Here is a 19,242-nt window from a genome sequence, read left to right as displayed (position 1 = left end):
AAGAAAGGCTTTACTGGGAGGAGAGTGGTGTCAAACGTTGCATCTACTTCTGCATCTTTCCTATTGCATACATTAAGAGATTAACATATTTTTATATGGCTGTGACTGATATAGAATTGCTCATAATTGTAATCCATTTTCTCTTTTTCAGCTCCCTGAAATGGCCATTTTCAAATATGATTGAAAATGAACGTTCCTTTCAGTACTGAATGCAATAGACCAACATGCAATAGCTTTTACAGAAGTTCCAATACAGAAAAGGTAAAAAAGCACTTTAATTATAAATTATTCAGAAATACTTTATATGAAATAAAATGTCAACTTGAAGAAAGCAGAAGATGATGCACCATCCTATTATGCAATGATGGGGCATAAAAATAAGACATATCTTTTGCCACCCATCAAAAGAGAAAAACACCTATTGTATAAGAACACAGACTTTCCTGGGGAATTAAACTACCTTAACATGATATTATTGCTGCAGGGGTGTATGTCAATATGTCCCTTATGAAAAACAGGAGGATTCTTCTATGAGCTTTTGGGCTTGACTCATTGATGTGTTAATTTATACTGTTACAACTTTTCTTAGGCCAAATCTTGCACCAGCATGAAACTGGCACACTGCACAGGATAAATGAGGCCCAATATTTACCATATTAAAAATCAATTCTTACCAACTGCAGATTAAGTGGAAAAATGTGTCTTCTGTAAGGGTTGTTTGCCACTTCTGCTCTGAATTTCTAACACAACTTCTGCTGAATAACATCCAAAGTCTTCTGTTGTGTTTCAGACAAAAGTCAGCCCTCAGAATCAGCTCAGCTACACTCTGTGGTTTGCTTAAAATAACTAATTCATGTTTCCCAATAAAAAACAGTCCCTACAACCTGACAATCCAAAAAATAATAATTCATCGTCATTAAACTGACTAAAAGAGATAATACATCTGAATCTCTGTAAATATGATAACTTTTCCAAAAATCTGAAAAAATATTTCATTCCCTGCCGGGGAGGTCTTTCAATTCAGCACAGAGGCATTTTCCAGTACTCGTGGTCCAGCTCCTCTGCTTGTGAAGAATCACAGGGTCAATCACCAGAAGGATCCAGGTAGAGAAGCCACCTTTAATTGCAGGCTGGGCACCCTCCCTGTCCAAGTGACCGGGGAGCCAGGGCAGCAGCAGGCACAGGGAGCAGGTGAGGCACACACGCCCTGCCTGGTGAGCCCAGAGCCTCCCAGAGAGCCACAGGGGGACCCTGTCCTGCAGAGATGGGGCTGCCAGGGGCTGCCAAGGCTGGCTCTGTCCCCATCACCCAGCTGTAATACACACATGACAGGATGCTGGACTAGGACAGGAGGGCTGAAATCATTCATGGCTTTGTTCCATGGTAAGGTGAATGTACGTAAATCAGCCACGCTGTGGTCCCACCTCATTTCCTCTCCTGACCACACAGCCTCTGGCATTTTTCCTCCCACTGGCTGCAGACCTCATGCACCCAGGCAGCAACCTGCTTCCCTGAGCTGTTTCAGCAGAAAAACTCACTGAAAAAGTAAAAAGCATTCAGCTGGATTGTCTCCAAGAACTGGCTGGCCATGTCATCACACGAGTTCCTGTGCTAGCAGAAGGGTAAGGACAGAACCTGCAAGTGCCACTAGGGACACAAAGAGGTGAAGAGCAGTTGTACTGGTCCAGAACAAAGCAGCATCTCACCAGGGGTGAGGCCCATGCACTTTACAGGCTGTGCTGAATAGTGTTCTCTAGGGACTGCTCAGCACAGGATAACCTCACTTGTGTGGGACTGAGTTATCCAGCACTGTGTTCACAGGAGTCATTGTGAACTAGGATGTTTCTGTGACCACTCACCAGTTTTCCTCATTCTTAGTTTTCGTAAAGAGTAAATTTAGTCCTAATTTTGCATTTAGCTGTTTTTAATGGTTATTATTTTTTCAGTTATGCTCAACTTCCCCATCTATCCTGTGTAGTTTTCATGCCTCAATTACAGGAAGCTTTTCCAGTGCTGACTTTCATATACTTATTAGATGGAGTTTCAGTTGACCTCAAGGCAGATATACATCAGATAAGAAAACTCAGCACACAAAAGGCAGGGGTGAAGCACTCTGAACCAGAAATGCAGCTGATGTATCTGGACCTTATTAAAGCATTTGATACAGTGCCTCAAAAAAAAAAAGTACTTGAAATATTAATTCATTTTTGTGTGGATCTGAGGACTTTCATGGTTTTGAAGATTGTTGAAGGTTGTAGAGTTATGGAAGTGGCAGTAATATTAAAGAAAAGTGCACTGCCTGGGATAATCTGACATCTTTTAACAGTGAACCAATTAACAGGAAGATGATGCTAACTGGGAAAGAGTAGCAAGCAAAAAAAACCAAACCAAATCAAATCAAAATAAAAACCCACACAAAAACCCAAAACCAAAATAGACAAACTACCAGAAACATACATTTTTGAATATAAGAATGCCTGAGTAAATACAATGAGATTTAATTTTAGAAAAGTTACCAGAGTTAGATGAAAAAGTCCAAATTCATCAGGCAGATTAGCTCTGAGGTTGCAAACCAGTGGGGGCCTTTAAAAAAGGGTAATTTTTGACTGCACAGACCAAGTAGCACTATGGACAGTAACAACAAAAGTCACCTTCTTTCTTTTTTTAGAGACACAACCAACATTTTTAAAGGATTTTAAAGCATCTCTTAGGATAAATTATAAAAACAATGTCTCTCTGTACAGAGAGCATTCCTACTTTTCACTGTTTGACTTTAGCCCATGATTTCAGTTTATGCTGAGCTAAGATATGCTCCCCCTTTGGCTAGAACAATCATCACATCTGTCATCACAGTTTACAAATACGTTGCTTTTTATCTTTCCAACAAGTCAGTCTTTCTAAACAATGGTTCCCCTGCTCTTCAAGAATGCTCAGAGCTCAAGAGCAAAGCCCTAGCACAGACAGCACTGAGGAGGAGAGAGCTTTCTCAGCATTTGCTGTGAAGCACTCCTGATCCAGCATGTCCCATGGCAGAGGAGGGCAGAAGGCACCCAAGATGACACAGCTCTCAGGCCAGAGCTGATTTGACCAAGATGTAGCTTTAGCAAGACAGCAAGGCAAGGCAATGTACCTGAAACACGGGCCTTACTTGCCTAGAGCTATCCTCAGAACTGCAGAGAGAAATAATCACTGTTATGGCCTCTGCTACACCTGAGATAAAAGAGTTTCTCCAGAGAGTTCCCTGATGAGACAGTACAGGCTTTGATGCAGTGAAATCTATCAGGTTGTTTAACATATCACATTACAGCTGTGGGTATCTCACTGTTTGGATGGTTCTTCATTAAACTGGGTGAAAGCTCTCAATTGTATAGAGATGTCAGGATGTAAATAACAACATCAGCAGCTCCTTCGGCCTTCAGCTTCCAGAATAAAAGACCTCTTATGTTTCAGCGTGCACAATGAACGAGAATCAGGGTGCCCAAAATGTTCTTTCCGAAAAGCAGTAAAATATCACTTAGCCTGTGAGCTGCGGTGTATGAAAGAGATGTCACCCTGCCTTCCCATATTAACCCTTCATCTGCCGTGTTCGTGCCTAACGAGTGTCATGTCATTGTAACTGCGGGTTCCGATGACATACTGACAGCGGGGAATCCTCGTCAACTGTTAAAACCCACAGAACGCTTCAAGAAATCGCACTCCAGGACTGAAAGGCTGCTCGACACCCAGGCGTGCTGCCCGCAGCGCTGCAGGGCGGAGGGACTGCGGGAGAGCACCGAGCCCCGCCGGGTCGTGCTGCGGGGGCGGCTCCCGCCGGCGAGCCAGCAGCGAGGCGCTGGGACCCGGCATCGCCGCCGCACGGCCGTGCTGTGCCGTGTGCCGTGTGCCGTGTGCCGTGTGCCGTGCCTTGTGCCGTGCCGAGCCGTGCCCCGCACGCCGGGCGGGCAGCACAGAGGCACCGCAGCCGCCGCCGCGCACCGGCGGCCGCTCCCGGGGGCGGGCGGCGCCGATCCCGCCCCCCGCCCGCGGCAGCCGCCAGCAGCCCCCGGCAGCCGCCAGCGCGGCGGGCGACGCAGGCAGGCGGCCGGGCCCTCCCTCCGTCCCCCGCCCTCCCCGCCGGGCCCCGCCGCAGCCCGCGGGCGCGGCCAGGAGGCGGCGGGGTCGCGGCTGCCCCGGCTCCCCGCGGGCCGGCCCGGCGCTCCCCGCCTTTCCGCGGCTCTCCGTCCCCCTCCGGCGAGATGTTATGGCCGAGCCGGCGCAGACGGGCGGCGTAGGGCAGGGCGGGCGGCGGGAGGATGATGAGGCGGCGGTGGCGGCGCCGCCGGCGGCCGCCGCCGCCCCCAGCTCGGAGGACTACGAGTGCAAGATCTGCTACAACTACTTCGACCTGGAGCGGCGGGCGCCCAAGCTGCTGGAGTGCCTGCACACCTTCTGCCAGGAGTGCCTGAGCCAGCTGCACCTGCGCGCCGCGCAGCATCCGCCCGCCGCCGGCGCCGAGCCGGGCCCGGGGCGCTCGCCCGGCGGCTCCCTGGCCTGCCCGCTCTGCCGCCACCGCACGGCGCTGCCCGACCACCGCGTCCACGGCCTCCCGGTCAACACCAAGCTGGCCGCCGCCTGCCCGCCGCAGCTGCGGGCCCGCGACCCGGTGCCGCAGGACCGCCTGCCGCCGCTGCCGCCCCGCCGCCCGCCCCGCGCCCGGGAGGCGGCGGCCGCGCTCGCCCCGCCGCCCCCCGCCCCCGCCGGGCCGCGCTCCTCGGGCGGCGGCTACGAGAGCTGCCAGAGCTGCAAGCGGGCGGCGCTGAGCGCCGGCTGCGTGTGCGTCGTCGTCTCCTTCCTCTCCATGGTGGTGCTGCTCTTCACCGGCCTCATCTTCGTCAACCAGTACGGCGGGGACGCCGCGCCCGGCGCCGCGGCATCGCCCTCGCCGGTGGGGCCCATCTGCCTGTCGATCGCCAGCATCCTCGCCCTGTTCTCCGTGGTCGTCACATGGCTCATCTGCTGGCTCAAGTACCGGCCCGAGGCGGGCACCGGCGGGGCCACGGCCAACGGCTCGGCGCGGGGCCGGGCCGCCCGCAGGAGCGACACGTAGCCGCGGCGGAGCCGAGCGGGGCCGGGCCGGGCCGGGCTGAGCTGAGCGCGGCCGCAGCTCCGGGAGCCCCGGCCGGGGGTGAGCGCACGGGCGGCGCGGGGTGACAGGTGCCGGCCCTGCCGCGGCCCCGGCGCGGTGTCACGGTGAGCCCCGCGGCGCTGGCGCGGCCCGAGGCGGTGCGGACGGGCTGCAGGGTGACCCGGTGAGGGTCCGGCCGCTCAGGAGGGAGGGCAGGGCGCGCCTTGCCGGCAGAGATGGCTGGAAAGGCCTCCCTGGGGAGCTGGAGCTCGGGATGTGCGCGGTCCCCGCCTCTGCGGGAGCGCATCCCCGGGTGCTGAGCTCCTGATGCAGAAGGACACGGTCGCGATTAAGGAAAACTGGCTTACTGTTGCCCCCACCTGGAAGATAATTGGAGAGGTTCACTGTGGTTAGGAGCAGAACAGGAACACGATGTTGAATGCGCTTTGTATTTTCCCTTTTATGACGTTACCAAGTTAACATATAGAAGAAGCTGTAACAGAAGTGTATTATCTTAAAAGAGACTGAGCCAAAGTTTCCTACAGTGTACTGAGTATGGTTTCATTATAATTTTATTAGAAGGCTGTTGAGCCCTCTGATGGTTGCTTAAAATAAGCTGTATTATTTAATTCTTTGAAATTCTAATTTAATGTGGGAGACTGAAACACAACATTGAGCACTTGAAACAATTTATGGGCGATTATTTAATTAATGGAGCTCTAAAATAGAGCTAAGAGCCTCCTGTCATAGGGATTAATATTTCACTGATTTCAATTTGTATGTGGTGAGAGGAGCCCACATTAAAGTATGGACTTTCAGCTTCACTGTAAAAGTGGAATGCAGTAGTGTAATTTGTGATTGAAAATTCGGTCGAGGTAGCTGTAGTAAGACAATGGGTTTCCCTCTGGGCAAGTTTATCTTCTGTGTTGGGAGTTTCTGTAACGGACAATAGAAAACGGTTTTGTTCTGTGAGGCTGGAACATCAAAGGTGTCTTTGAAATGTGACAAAATGTTCATAATATGAAATGGAAAAACATTGCCATACAGCTGGTTTTGTAGTATATTAAGGAGAGCACTCTATATAGATACTGTTCTATGTTGCAGGATAATTCATTTGGTGCCTGAATTTTTTAAACCTAATTAGTTGTTATAATCTATTCTATTGGGAATAAGATAATGCTGCTTATTCCGTGTTTCTACACAGTACTGTAATGGAATGAGGTAATTATTTTCGTGCTTAACAATTCAAGAATTTTAAAAGTGATCTTTTAGTATGTGTATTTTGCAAGCTGTCTGCATGATATTCTGACAAGTATCCTCTTAATAGACCTTTACTCGACCACTTCTGTCTATCACAAGTGCAAAGAAATTGACTCTGTAGAAATGTAAAGACAGCAGGTGAAGATGTGTGATGTGTTTCATGACTGCACAAGTGGTGTGTGCTGTGCAATGTCTTGATTATCACAAATGTGTGAAAAACAACCCCCTGACACCCAAGAAACCCACAAACCAAGCGGTATTTGTACAGACTCTGATGAAGGACGCAGTTTGTGGAAACACTAGATGATTTTTGTGTCACTTATGTCTATTGAAAAAGATCCACACCAGCCTTTTAAAGTTGTGTATCATAATATAAAGGCCCTGAGGAGATAAATTACTGGGATCAACTGTGGCTCTGACTGAGATTTGTGTATTTAGACCAGTGTTTTCCAACTTGGAGTCGCTTGTTAGCTGTCTAAAAGGTTATGCCTCCTAAAATCAGGCCTGACCATTAGCCCCTGTTGACTTCAGCAGTAGTTGTAGATATTCTGCACCAAAGAAAATCACAAGACTTTTATTTAAGCATCTAAATGAGAATTTAGGTGCTTGACTTCAGGTACAAATATTTGAAAATTTGGGCCTTAACCTCTGTTCTTCAGTTAATGCATCTGTAAAGTTTGATAATAGCATTGACCTACCTCACAGGCAAGATGTGAGGCTTTATTTATTAATGTTTTTAAGCACTTGGAGATCCTTGAAGAGGAGGTGCTATAGAAGTGAAAGTATTATTGTAAATGATACTGTAGTAGGAATAAATATATGTAAATTAATGGACATAAACAGCAGCAATGTTTTCTAAGAAAAATAAATATATAAAATATGTACATGTGTACATCATATGCACCAATATATGATTTCCCTTGTTGTGCTTCTCCTGCAAATGCAGTGTGTGTGTCTGCAGCTCTGTTCAGCCCAGGCAGCTCCAGTACCTGGCAGTCCAGGTGAGCCCAGCCAGCTGTCACCACTCCAGCTCTGTCTCATGGGTGTCAGGGGTGGCTCTGAGGGCTCCTGGAGCTCAGCTGGAGCTCCCTGCACAGCTCTTTCCTTTACTTTGCCTTAGTCCTGCAGGCCTGGGCTGCAGGCAGCTGCTGGGTGTGCCAGGGGTGCTGCCAGCACTGGGGGCACACCAGTGAGCTCCTCCCAGGTGGGAATGAATGGGTGTGGGAGCTGCTGTCCCACTGAAGATGGTATGGAGCTGAAATACTGATTACAGGAAGGAGTGTATACTCCATCTTTTTCTTTACTTTCCACATCATAGTTTTATTCTTGCCTTTTCTCTGTAAACAGTATTTGCCATTTTGACTAAACCAATGGTTTCAACTGGGATCCATGGACTACTTAAAGAGCTGAAAAAGGTAAGTAAGAAAAGCAAACTGATCATCAGAAACTTAAATCTTTTGTGTGAGGGTCAACTTTAAAGGATTTAGAGGTTGGCACATTACAAAAAGTTGAAGATCACAGGCCTAAACAGGATTTTCAGGCTTATTCACATTGAATGATCATATTACATATCAGGTTCTTACTCATATATTTAAAAGTATATCAGAGCCAAATTAAAATGGACAGTCTGATCTTATGCCAAATCCTTCTCTCTGCTTACACAAATTTTGGGAAACTCCACAGGTTTCAGGAGTGTTAGTCTGGATCCACATCACAGTACCAGTTTAAAAAAATCATGCATTGTATAAATCTCTGGCTACTGTAGAATCCCAGTATTATATTTGTATTTTGGGTTCCTTTGAGTGTACAGATTGCTTGTCCAAAGCCAAACTTTGCTCAAGTTTCAGTGAAAAAAGTTAAGTAAAAATACAGAAAGATAAAATCTGCGTGGCTGGTGGTGTTTTTTTCTTGTAGCTATTTCAGTCACAACACTTGTGTGTTCTGGTTGTTTAAAACCACACAGAGAAATGCAGCAGGACTGTGCATCAGTCACACAATCCACACAACTTGCAGGAGAAGTGTCACTTTGGGGCTCTCTGTGGGAAAGCAGGGAAGACAGAGACAGGGTAATCCACAACACCATGGGAGAAATCATGGGAAATACAAGCTACAGGCTGGGGTTTTTTCTTGCACTCAGTTTTTTGTTTTGTTTTCGTTTTTTTTTTCCTACTGTGCAGTATTTCCCTGTGTTACTCAGTCTGAGGCACAAGAAATGGAAACACCAAGAAAAGAAACAAAGGTCTGATGCTTTCTCAAAAAAATTTTGACCTCTCCATGATCACAGTCTGGGTGAACTCTGAATGATCTGTAGTTTCCTGTTGTGCCTAAAGATCTTAACATTTTTGTGGCAATAATCCCCAGTTCCTCTGCCTAACTGAAGTGTACTGGACTCCAAATGGGAAGATCAAATGTGAAGTTGGAGATGTGGAATAGGCTTCCAGATGTCAGTCATGTTAGAGCAAGAGAAGGAGAGACAAACAGGGGCACAACACACAGCCTGGGTGAGTAGTCATGTGCTGCAAACTGGGCTTTTCTGTCTCACCTGGGACAGGTGGCAACTTCTGCTGGAGGAAAGTTCTCACTGGACCAAACAGCAGCTGCAGGACAAAGATCAATATGTGCTATTTGTGGGCAGGTTCTGCCTTTGACAATATTTGGGGATGCATTAGGAGGATCACTGCCACAGCTTCTTTAATGTTGTCCTGCTGTGTAACTTGTGCTTGAGAGTTCATTTTTTTAAAAACAATTATGTTTTTAATATTAATCCTGCACCTTCGGTGACACAGTTATTTCTGCTCTCTTTTTGAAAGTGTCTCTAATAAATCCTGTGGTTGCAGACAAGAAATTATATTTATTTTTTTACTGCTAGCTCACAAGGAGTAAAGAATCACACAATGTTCATTTATATAATAGTGGGTATTCATCTTGGAAAGGCAGGTTTGACAGAAAAACACTGAAGTGTTTCATAAATGCATGGAAGTAATATTGTCTAGTTGATTGGTTAAAAGGCCTGTTTATGGATAGAATTTTCTGTTTTGTCATGTATAAAGCAGCATAGCAGTTACTCTGAAATTTATGGTAATTTGAAATTCAGCACAAATCCAAATAATAAAAAAGTAGCTAACAGCAGTGGGTATCGGGTTGTACATCCCTCCAAATAGAGCAATGACCTGTATTTCCTGAAGTGACTGGTAGTTTGCCTCCCATCTAGTTTTGTCTGGGTTGAGACAGCATTTTGGAAGTATATTTTGAAAATCATAGTACTATGAATTAATCATAGTACTGTGGGCTGAGAATCTCAACCCTATTACTTTGAAAAGTGAGTTTCTATTGGCATTTATACTTCAAATAGCAGAAAATAATAAATTTTCTATTTCTATTATTTTTCCTTGTATTATAAAAAAAAATTAAATATGGTGAAGGACAAGTGCAAAGGAAATATCGTTTCTTCTTACCTTAATGCTTTTTCTCTGTAGCTCAAATCATCATTCACAGGGTGTGTTTTCAAGGCTTGCATCCCAAGGTAGCTCACTGTGTGAGCTACCTTTACCAGATAAAACACCTTTTATGTATGATAGGAGAGTGAGTTTCTGCACACAGGCAGCCACCGCGGGCTGGGAGGTACAGGTATAATTACAGAGTTAATGTGGATTCCCTGTTTAAATCCTACCACTGAAGTGGTAGAACTCCTCCAGCTGGCTCTAGTGGTTGTGCAAACAGACAAAAGCCACTGAGTGGGAATTGAAGTGTGTGTGAAGTGCAGTTTCTGTGTATGTGCTGTGTGCATTCACCCCTGGGGCTCACAGCCTTGCTCAGGTCTTGGTGAATCCCAAGGGAAGGGGCTGATGCCCCTTGCTCATGCTCATGACTGGTACAATCCCATCTCTTGCCCATAACAGTGTTTTCTCTGCATCACTGAAAATTTTAACAGCTGCTGGAGAAGCCAATATTCAAACATGAGTGTGTCCAGAGGAATGGTTTTTAACCATCTCTGACCCACCAGCTTAAGCATAAACAGTGCAGTTGTTATTAATAGGGTGTGAGAGATGTTTATGGACACAAAATTGAGAGCCTAAAATTCAGTGAAATTAAATGTGTCTGACTTTGTCAGAGCTCCTTGTGTGCACTTAAACCCTCTTGAGCTCAATGGCCCTTTCTCCTGTGTTATGAATGTTTTCTAACTCTTCTGTCCTTGTCTGTTCTACCAGTCTAGAGGAGAAGCTTTTCTGACTGGAGGTTAGTCAATTTTTTTAATCATGCTATATTGCCAAAGAATCTAAAAAACAAAGAAAAGATAATGAAAAAAGATAAAAAGATAAACGTTTATATTTGCTTGTGATCATCTCTTCTCCTTTAAACCACATCAGAGGCAGCTCCCTGTCAGTTGTCCCTTGGTGCAAAATCTCTACACAAACAGTACAAATGTTTTCCTTCATATTACAAACAGGTCAAGGAAACAATGGATTTTTCATGGCAATTATTCCTAATGTTTCTGAAGGATATTTAAATTTGGTGGCTCACTTTTATTAAAGCTAGAAAATCCTGCAACTTAGCCTGCTTTCACATTTTATCCAGGTGCATGCAGAAATGGAGATAGCTGGAAGAAATGCCTCAACTGCATTAACAAAATATGGTTTGTGTCATGGGGGACTCATACATTCATACTAGACACATTCAACTAGGCTGATCTTTGATCAATACAGCATAAAATACTCCTGCTTGTGTTCGGGGAAGGAGCAGGGTTGGCCTTCTGCCTGTAGCTGGTCTTACTGAAAACACCTGGGTCTGAAACCGGCTTCACAGCGCCGCGCCTGAGCTGCCCCAGCGTGCTGTTCACATGTCATGCAGATTGAGAGATTTGGCATCAAGGTGATCATAATCTCTTACAAATAGCTTCAAATGAGAAATATTTCAGCTGTTTTAAGAAGATTTTTACAGTAATCAAATACCATGAGGTTGATTAGTCTCATTGGATTATGAAATTTGAGGGGAATAACATGAATTATTCTTATTCTTTTTTCTCCCCCAAAGCTACTTCTGACTCATCAGGAAACCTAAATTTTAGACTTCAGCTCATTACAAGTCTAAATGTAAGCTACGTTTCCCCATCCTGCCTCTAAACTGTTTGAAAGTTTAGCAAAATCTAACAAATCCATTGTACTTATTATTTTGGGATATTTTTATTAGTAATAAATAGCAACAACAGCATTTGGTTTTTGGTTAAGGTTTTGTTTGTTTGTTTAATTTTTTTATTTTCGTGAGTGAAATTTGAGGAGTGAAGAGAGAGATAAAGATCAAATTTGCTTTCCTTTAAAATGGGAAGAATGAAACTTTTTATGACTTAGAAAAACTAATAGTAAGCAATAATGCCACTTTGGTTTCCATGTGGAAAATAAGGACTTGTTAGTTGGACAATTAATATTAGGAGAAATAAAGTATTCCTCTGTAAAAAAAAAAAATCTGAAAATTTTGAAAACTCAAAGTAAATTAAATGATACCATAAAATAGAAAACACACTTTCTTCTAGTTAGGTGGCAAACCTTTCTATGTGATAATAAATTTAGATCTCCCTGCATTATGTAAGTACCAACATTGCTCGGAAAATAGGTGACATTCTAGTTTGTAAGTTCCTTCTGCTTTCTTTCTGAAGGGGAGGGAAAACTCGGTCTTTGGTGACGATTACTAATATATTAATCCAGATATTAATTAGGTCTGTTGCCCCCCGGAAAAAAAAAAAAAAACAACAAAAAAACAAACAAACAAAAAAAACCCCTACAAACAGGAAAAAAACCCAAACAAACAACACCAACAAATGAACACCCTAAGTTCTGTATTTTTCGTGGGCAGTTGTTTAATTGTGGCCCGAGGCCGAGCAGCAGCTCTGGCCTCGCTGCGGGAGCTGTGACCGGGAGGTGCCCCCCGAGGGTGCCCCGAAGCCGCGCAGCTCTCGCTGTGCCTGCCCCGCTGCGTTCTGCTAACCCGGTGATGCTGTGGCGTTGCAAGTGAGCGCTTGGCACTGACGGGAGCTGGGAAGCGGGATCCCTGTATTCCAGGGATGGATGGCGGAGAAGGAAAAGGCAAAACAGCGGCATCAGCCGGCTCCCAGCCCAGCGCGGGGATGGGCAGTGCCCGCTGCGGGAGCCGGGGCATGGAGCCGGGGATGGAGCCGGGGATGGAGCCGGGGGATGGAGGCGGGGCACGGAGCCGGGGGATGGAGCCGGGGCTGGAGCCGGGGCATGGAGCCGGGGGATGTAGCCGGGGCATGGAGCCGGGGGATGGAGCCGGGGCATGGAGCCGGGGGATGGAGCCGGGGCTGGAGCTGGCCGCCTCCTGCCCGCTGCCCCAGCTCCGGGATTCGCCTGCCCCTGCGGCGGAGGGCACGGCCGCAGCCCCGGCACCGGCAAGACCCTTCTCCGGTCCTTTCCCCTCCTTCGTGGTTTCTTTCTCTTTCCTTCTTTCCTTCCTTCTTCTTTCCTTCTTTCTTCTTTCCTCATTTTCTTCTTCTTCTTTTTTTTCTCTTTCTCATTTTCTCTCTTTTTCACTCTCTTTTTCACTCTCTTTTTCACTCTCCTTATCCTTTCCCAAATTTTAATTCAGTTCGTCTTTAAAAGAATAACCGGTGAAATCATATAGCTGTGGGCGAAGTACCGATTAATGAATTCAATGTCTGTGCTAGAACGGCCGCTTCTCCCTTAATATCGTTGATTCCTGGCTCAATCGTATTGGACGGAGGGCGAGGAAACAGGGAGGGAAGTAAGAATGTCCCGGGAGACATTTGGGACCTTTAGGATGGAGTGCTGGGTGCCTGCCGGTGCCTGTCTGTTGGCAGACCCGGAGTGGGTCGCACAGGGCCGCGGGTGTTCCTCGTTTCTCCAGCCGCTGCGCAAACCCCTTGTTCCGCAGGCAAATATATCGGACGGTCCGAGCTTCGTGCTCCTACAGCCTCATGGTCTCTGCTGCAGTGAAACTCCCGATGGAAATCCATTGTGACACTGCTGGGATTAACAATCTCTGGTGTTTTTACAGGTGATGAACGAGGATTAGAAATGGGGCCGTTAACTGCGGAGGAGGAGCGCACGGCAGACGCGCGATTCCCGCCCGTGTGCGGGGACCCGGCGGGGACACAGCGCTGCCGCCGCTCTCTGACACGCACCCGAGCTCGATGGCAACATTTAAAGCCATAAATAAATGAGTTACGCCGCCTTTCCCTCCCGTCTGTTGGCAGGGAAGGACGGTCCCTTCCCAGCGCGGGCTCTGCGGTCCGGGGCCCGCAGCCACTGCCAGGAGCGCAGATGTGTCCCTGTCCTGGCTCGGAGGGCACGTGGCGGTGCGGAGTGGCAGCTGTAGTATCGCTTACTGCAGGATCTGGTAGTAATCAGAAAGGTGAGGAGTTAGTGAAATAAATGTTGTATTTATTGCCAGTTTACAGGGAGACAGAGGGCGGCCTTCGCCCGCTGGCAGCCTCGCCGCTGACGGGGGGATGGATTTCGGCCCTTCCCGGGGCCACCTCTCACCCCTGGGTGTTTGCTCCTTCTCACGGCTCCCTTCGGGGCCCCTGCGATGAGCTCTACCTCGGATCTTCCCACCACGGAAATATTTTGCCGTTCCCCTGCAGCTTTCTCTTCCGTCCGTGGTGCTGGCACACGCGATCCCCGGGGATGTACCCCTCGGAGGAAGCTCTTCCTCAGCAGTGACAGCGGCAGGGTGCCCTCCTTTCCCCTCGGCCTGGCCCGCCGAGCTCGAGAGTGGTCCCGGACTCGGCTCGGGGGATCGAGGGTGTTCTGTCCCCTATTTCCCCTATTCTTGGCCTTCTGCAGACCCTCCTCGTACTGAGCTGCCCCTTCTCCCACTGCCAGGCGTGCTGTGGCTATAAATTAATGAAAACGTAACAATTCAAAAAGGAAAAAAAAAAAAAAGGATGGTGCTGAAACGTGCGGATGGGACATAAAAGCGATGGAAAAAGGTTCAAAGCTTTCAGTGATGACTTTTCAACCTTTATTTATGTGCCTATTAATGCAATATCCATCATGGAGATACGCATCTTTATCCTTTCAACTGATATGCTGGGAATCAATTGGATATGCAGATTACATTTCATAAGTTTCCAAATGTTAATCTCCCCGGCCCTTTGCTGGTAATATTTTTTACCAAATAGTGTTATGTTTCTGCCACCAAAAAAACTCCAAAATAAAACAAAAGAATAAAACAAAATTTAAAGAAATAATAATAAAACAAGAAAAACCCAAAACAAAACCCTCAGTAAAAAAAAAAAAAAAATGAATCTTTAGGCTACTTGTCTCTATTTATTGCTGAGGTTTGGGCCCAGGTGCCAGCCCAGGAGCCGGCCCCTCCTGCCCGCTCCACCGCCGGCTCGGGCCTTCCCGGGGCATCGGCCGCGGTCCGGGGCTCTCCGGGGCGGAGGGGCCCCGCTGCCCTCGCACCGCGGGGCTCTGGGGGCCAGGGAAGGTGCCCGAGCGGGTGCTTTCCCCTCCTAAACTGCGGCTGCTTCCCTCCAGCCTTACAGCCTGGCGATCGGGGAAGTGTCCCGCCGGTCCCACCGCCCCGTCCCGCCGGTCCCACCGCCCCGTCCCGCCGGTCCCACCGCCCCGTCCCGCCGGTCCCACCGCCCCGTCCCGCCGGTCCCACCGCCCCGTCCCGCCGGTCGCATCGCCCCGTCCCGCCGGTCCCATCGCCTCGTCCCGCCGGTCCCACCGCCCCGTCCCGCCGCTCTTCCCCGGTGGCTGCCCCAGAGCACGGCGCGGGGCTCCGTCCCTCACAACCCCCGGCTCGATGAGCGATGTCCCCGGACATCTCTGGGTCCATAAACGGGAGGGGCGATGTGCGAAAATAGGGCACAGAGCGGCTTTCCTCGGAGGGCTCCCTGGCGGAGCTGATTTCTGAGGGTGAGGCTGGGCTGTACGGAGCTGCCTGTCGCTGTGGCCGTGGGTTGTCGCGGCGGGGTGTCGCGGGATGCCACCACCTGCTGCCTCTCTACCTGCTCCTCTTCTCCGTCCCACCATCCCCGACACTGCCCATCGCGTCCCCTCTCGAAGCAGCGATTCAACAACCGTTCATGTTACGCTGATGCCGAGTTTCTTGAAGAGTATTGAAGTTTCTCTTCTGTGGCATTTTACAACTCGCCGTGCTACGGGGGTCACTCTCGTCCGAGCACGTCGGTACCGGTTTGGCTTAACGCGCCTCTGGTCCAGGGCAGCGCTCGCATGTCCCCACGCCTGGCTTGCGGCGGGGAAGGACCCCCCTAACGCGGAGCACACGGCCGGGGCCGCACAGCGGTCCCTGGAAGCCGCAGCCCCGCAAGCCCAGCTGCCCATCCCGCCGGGCACACGCTCCTCTCCGGAGGGAAGCGGCTCCCGGCTCTGCCCCGTCCGGGAGGCCGTGAGCGGGCGGCAGAGGGTCCCCCAAACACACACACACCCGCTCGCTCTGAGGGAGGGGGAAAGAGGCTGTGTGAAGGGAAAGCTGTGAGGCAGAGGGTGAAGCTGAACCGGGCAGCCCTGAGGTCGTCCTCGGCCGGAGACCCAAACCCATTTTTTTTTTTTTAGGTGTTTGTGGCGAGGACAGCGTGGAGAAACAGCAGTTACAGGCGTCCATACTCAATAGTTATGCCAGCCTTGACTTCCTTCGTTCTTTCTGAGGGTTTTTTTGTGGTGGTATTTTTCGGTTTTCTTTCTTTCCTTTTCTCTTTTTTTCTCTCTTTCTCTCCTACTCTCTCCTCTGCTTTCTCTCTCCACCTGTGCCTTTCCTTTCCTTTCCTTTCCTTTCCTTTCCTTCTTCCTTTCCTTTCCTTCTTCCTTTCCTTTCCTTTCCTTTCCTTTCCTTCCTTCTTTCCAAGCACACTTTATATGTATCAAACTGTGTAGTCTCCTCTCCACCTCCCTTGGAAATAACCGGGGACTTCGCTTCGAAACCCGTATGAGAAATGAATTTGTGCACGCAAAACCGGAAACAGTGTAATTGATTTATTTCTAATAGAGGGGAGACCAACACTGTTTATCGTTCAGAAATGATTGCCTGTGTTCTTAATAGCTCTAATTTTCACTGTCCATTTGATGTGCTGCAGGTTTAATATAGAGCACTTACTAATCCAATTAAAAGTGCACCTGGCCTGGAAGGGCTCTGTAATTAGCAGGAGCGTTTTTAGCTATTTCCACTGGAAAACCGTGAAATCATCTCTGCTGGCCTAAAGGACTGTAATATGGGGGTGGGGGCGAGGAGGGGAGGGAGGAGCGGGGCCAGGCATTCGTGCCTAATCTTTTTGCCTTGAATTTTTCACAGTTCCCGTGCGGGAAGATGAGGCTGTTTCATCGCGGGGCACTGGTGTCTGGTAGCGCAGGACCGCGAGGGCGAGACTAGGTGGGTTTCACACGGCTTTTCCCTGCCGTCCAGGCGAGCCCGTCCTGGGGAAGCGCGGCTCGGCTTTGGGGCTGTGGGGACGAGCGGGGGTTGCGGGAGCCACGGCAGCCCCACGGGGCCGGGCGCGGAACGGGGAACTGGAGCTGCGGGAGCCGCCAGCCCTGTCGGGGGAAGCGTCCAGGCCCTGCTCCATCCCCGAACGATCGCGGGGAGCAGCTCCGAGCTGCCGAGAGGGTTTGCGGCAGGGCCGGCACGGGATGGGCCTGGGGCGGCCCCGGGCGCGACCCCGGCTCCGCGCAAAACCACGCGGCACGCACACGAAGGCGCGGCGTTAAAGGAGCGGGGAAGCAGCTGGAAAACACTGCCCAGGCTGGCTCTCCTGCCGGGATGAGGGGCTCCGCTCCTCCTCCTCCGTGGGTGAGGGGTCGAGACAGTCCCAGTTCGCACCCCTCCTGGCGTGGACGAGGATTACTGCCCACAGCATCACGATGGCACCCGTCGCGAAGGGAGGGTTTCTGCTCCCATGCACCGGAGGGGAGTGAGGTGGCGCGGGGATGCTGTTAGCGCCGGGTGCACTTCGTGCGGCCCTGTTCCCCGCCGCGGGGTTCCCGAGCGAGAACTAAACCCTAAGGAGTTTAATCTCTTTTCTTAAGTAACACTTCTACCGACTTCTCCCCTCCAGTAAAAGGCGCGTGGCGAGTGGCGCGGCGCGGTCCGTGGAACGACGGCTCAGCCCGCACGGCTCCCGCCGCCCCGGCCCGGCCGCGCCACGGGCCCGGCCGCTCCCCGCCTGCCGCGGGCGCTCCGCCGCCCGGCTCGGCCCGGCTCTCACCGGACTGGGCTCCCATAGGGCTCGCTAACGGGTTTCCCAGAGCTCCGGCCACCGCGGGGTTTGTAGGACACAAACGCTTTGTGAAATACACGCTGACTTTCACTGAGCGTGAACTTTTCCTGCCAGCCTCTTCCTCGGGGTGCGGGAGCGTTCCCGGGCAGCACTCGGTGTTTGGGTCTGTCTGTGTGCATTTGAAAGCGAGGGAAACCACTCAGTTTGGTGGCCGGCGCATGGGGCTGGAGAGAGAGGGACCACGGGCCAGAGGGACCTCGGCGGGCAGTGGGTGCCGCTTCTTCTGCGGACCCCTCGTCCCTCCCTGCGAGCCGAGCCCGATGCAAACTCCGAGTTGCCCCGAGGCCCGCGCCGTGCTGCTGCCGGTCCCTTGACGGCCGGTTCGTTTATTATTGAGGCTCCGGATTTCTGCCTAAATAACGCGAACCCCCGCCCACCCTGGGGCCGGCCCCGGCCCCGGCCCCGCGACGATCGTCCGGCTCGAAAAGGGAACGTGGACTGGGAGCCCAGAAAACATTTTTCCCCTTCATTTCAAAGGAGGAAACCTGAGCGATTCTCATCCTTTTGATTGATTAAGGTCTTGAATAACTTGAAGCTCGGGAGTGACAGTTCCTGAATAGACGATTGCAAATAAAAAGCCCTGTGGAAAGCCGGGCTGGCACTTCGGAGTGTAAAGGAGGCGAGTTTGCTGGCACTTACCAAGTTATAAATAAAAGGCCGTGCACAATGGTACCTTCTCTAAGGACAGACAGTCTTTACAACACTCCTGGCGTCATATCCTGCTGTGGGCACTCCAGCTCCGAGGCAGACTTTACCTCTTTTATTTTTCCAGCAGTTTAGTTTGAATACTACAATAAATTCCTGGGAACAAACGCTTGTTAGTAAGACTTTAACATGCACCGCCTCGCACCCATGCACATATAAACGCTCACGCACACGCGTGAAACGCAGGGACACCCTTGTCCCATCGGTTTTTAAACGCAGACATCCCCACGGAGATCTCACTGGCAGCTCTTCCTCTCCAAACAGTGAGCACCATTTGTTCCAGAGATGTTTCTTCTGGACGGAGGGAGATTTCGGTTCAAAGTAAATAAGAAAAAAGAAAGAATAAAGGAGCATTTTTTTCTTTAAAATTAAAAATGTTGTTGCCCCCACCCCGCCGCTGATGCTCGGGGAGCGGAGCCAGGAGACAAAAGGCTTCGTGGCAGCCAGGCGGGTGCTGTCCCGCGGAGTCCCGCAGTGACACGAGGTCCTGAGGGGTGCGATGTCCGGGCCGGCCCGGTTGGTGCTTCTCTCCCGGGGCTGGGGCGGCCGTCGGGGTACCGAATAGATCCCCATCCCCGGCCGCCTTCCGCTTGCGGGGAAAGGGTCCAGCGCGGCTCTGCCCGCGGGCTCAGCGCGGGGCCGTGTCCTGCCGTGCCGTGCCGAGCCGAGCCGAGCCGAGCCGCGCGGTGCCGGTGCCGGTGCCGGTGCCGGTCGGGCCGCGCCGCCGTCGCGCCGGCCGGGCCGATGGGCGAGAGCCGCCGCTCGCCCAATCAGCGGGGGCGGCGCGGCCGGGCCGGACGGCGGTGGCCAATCGCGGCGGCGCCGCCGCCGAGCCGCGCCGGGCACGGAGCCGATAAATGCTCCCGGCCCCGCGGCCGCCGCTCCCCGCCGCACC

The 19,242-nt window shown here is 50.6% G+C and overlaps 1 protein-coding gene across 1 annotated transcript; it reads left to right on the top strand.

Annotated features, from left to right (window-relative positions):
* The first annotated feature begins 3,675 nt into the window (after positions 1 to 3,675).
* On the top strand, positions 3,676 to 8,250 carry LOC129046782 (RING finger protein 223). The gene has a single exon (XM_054515911.1). It carries the CDS (start codon positions 4,241 to 4,243, stop codon positions 5,084 to 5,086), a length of 846 nt encoding a protein of 281 aa, XP_054371886.1. The 5' UTR covers positions 3,676 to 4,240; the 3' UTR covers positions 5,087 to 8,250.
* The last annotated feature ends 10,992 nt before the right edge of the window (positions 8,251 to 19,242 follow it).

Source organism: Molothrus ater, chromosome 10 (genome assembly GCF_012460135.2).
Source record: "Molothrus ater isolate BHLD 08-10-18 breed brown headed cowbird chromosome 10, BPBGC_Mater_1.1, whole genome shotgun sequence".
Lineage (NCBI taxonomy): Eukaryota > Metazoa > Chordata > Aves > Passeriformes > Icteridae > Molothrus > Molothrus ater.
The sequence above is the reverse complement of the archived record's forward strand: the minus strand, read 5'-3'. Positions and strand labels throughout refer to the sequence as shown.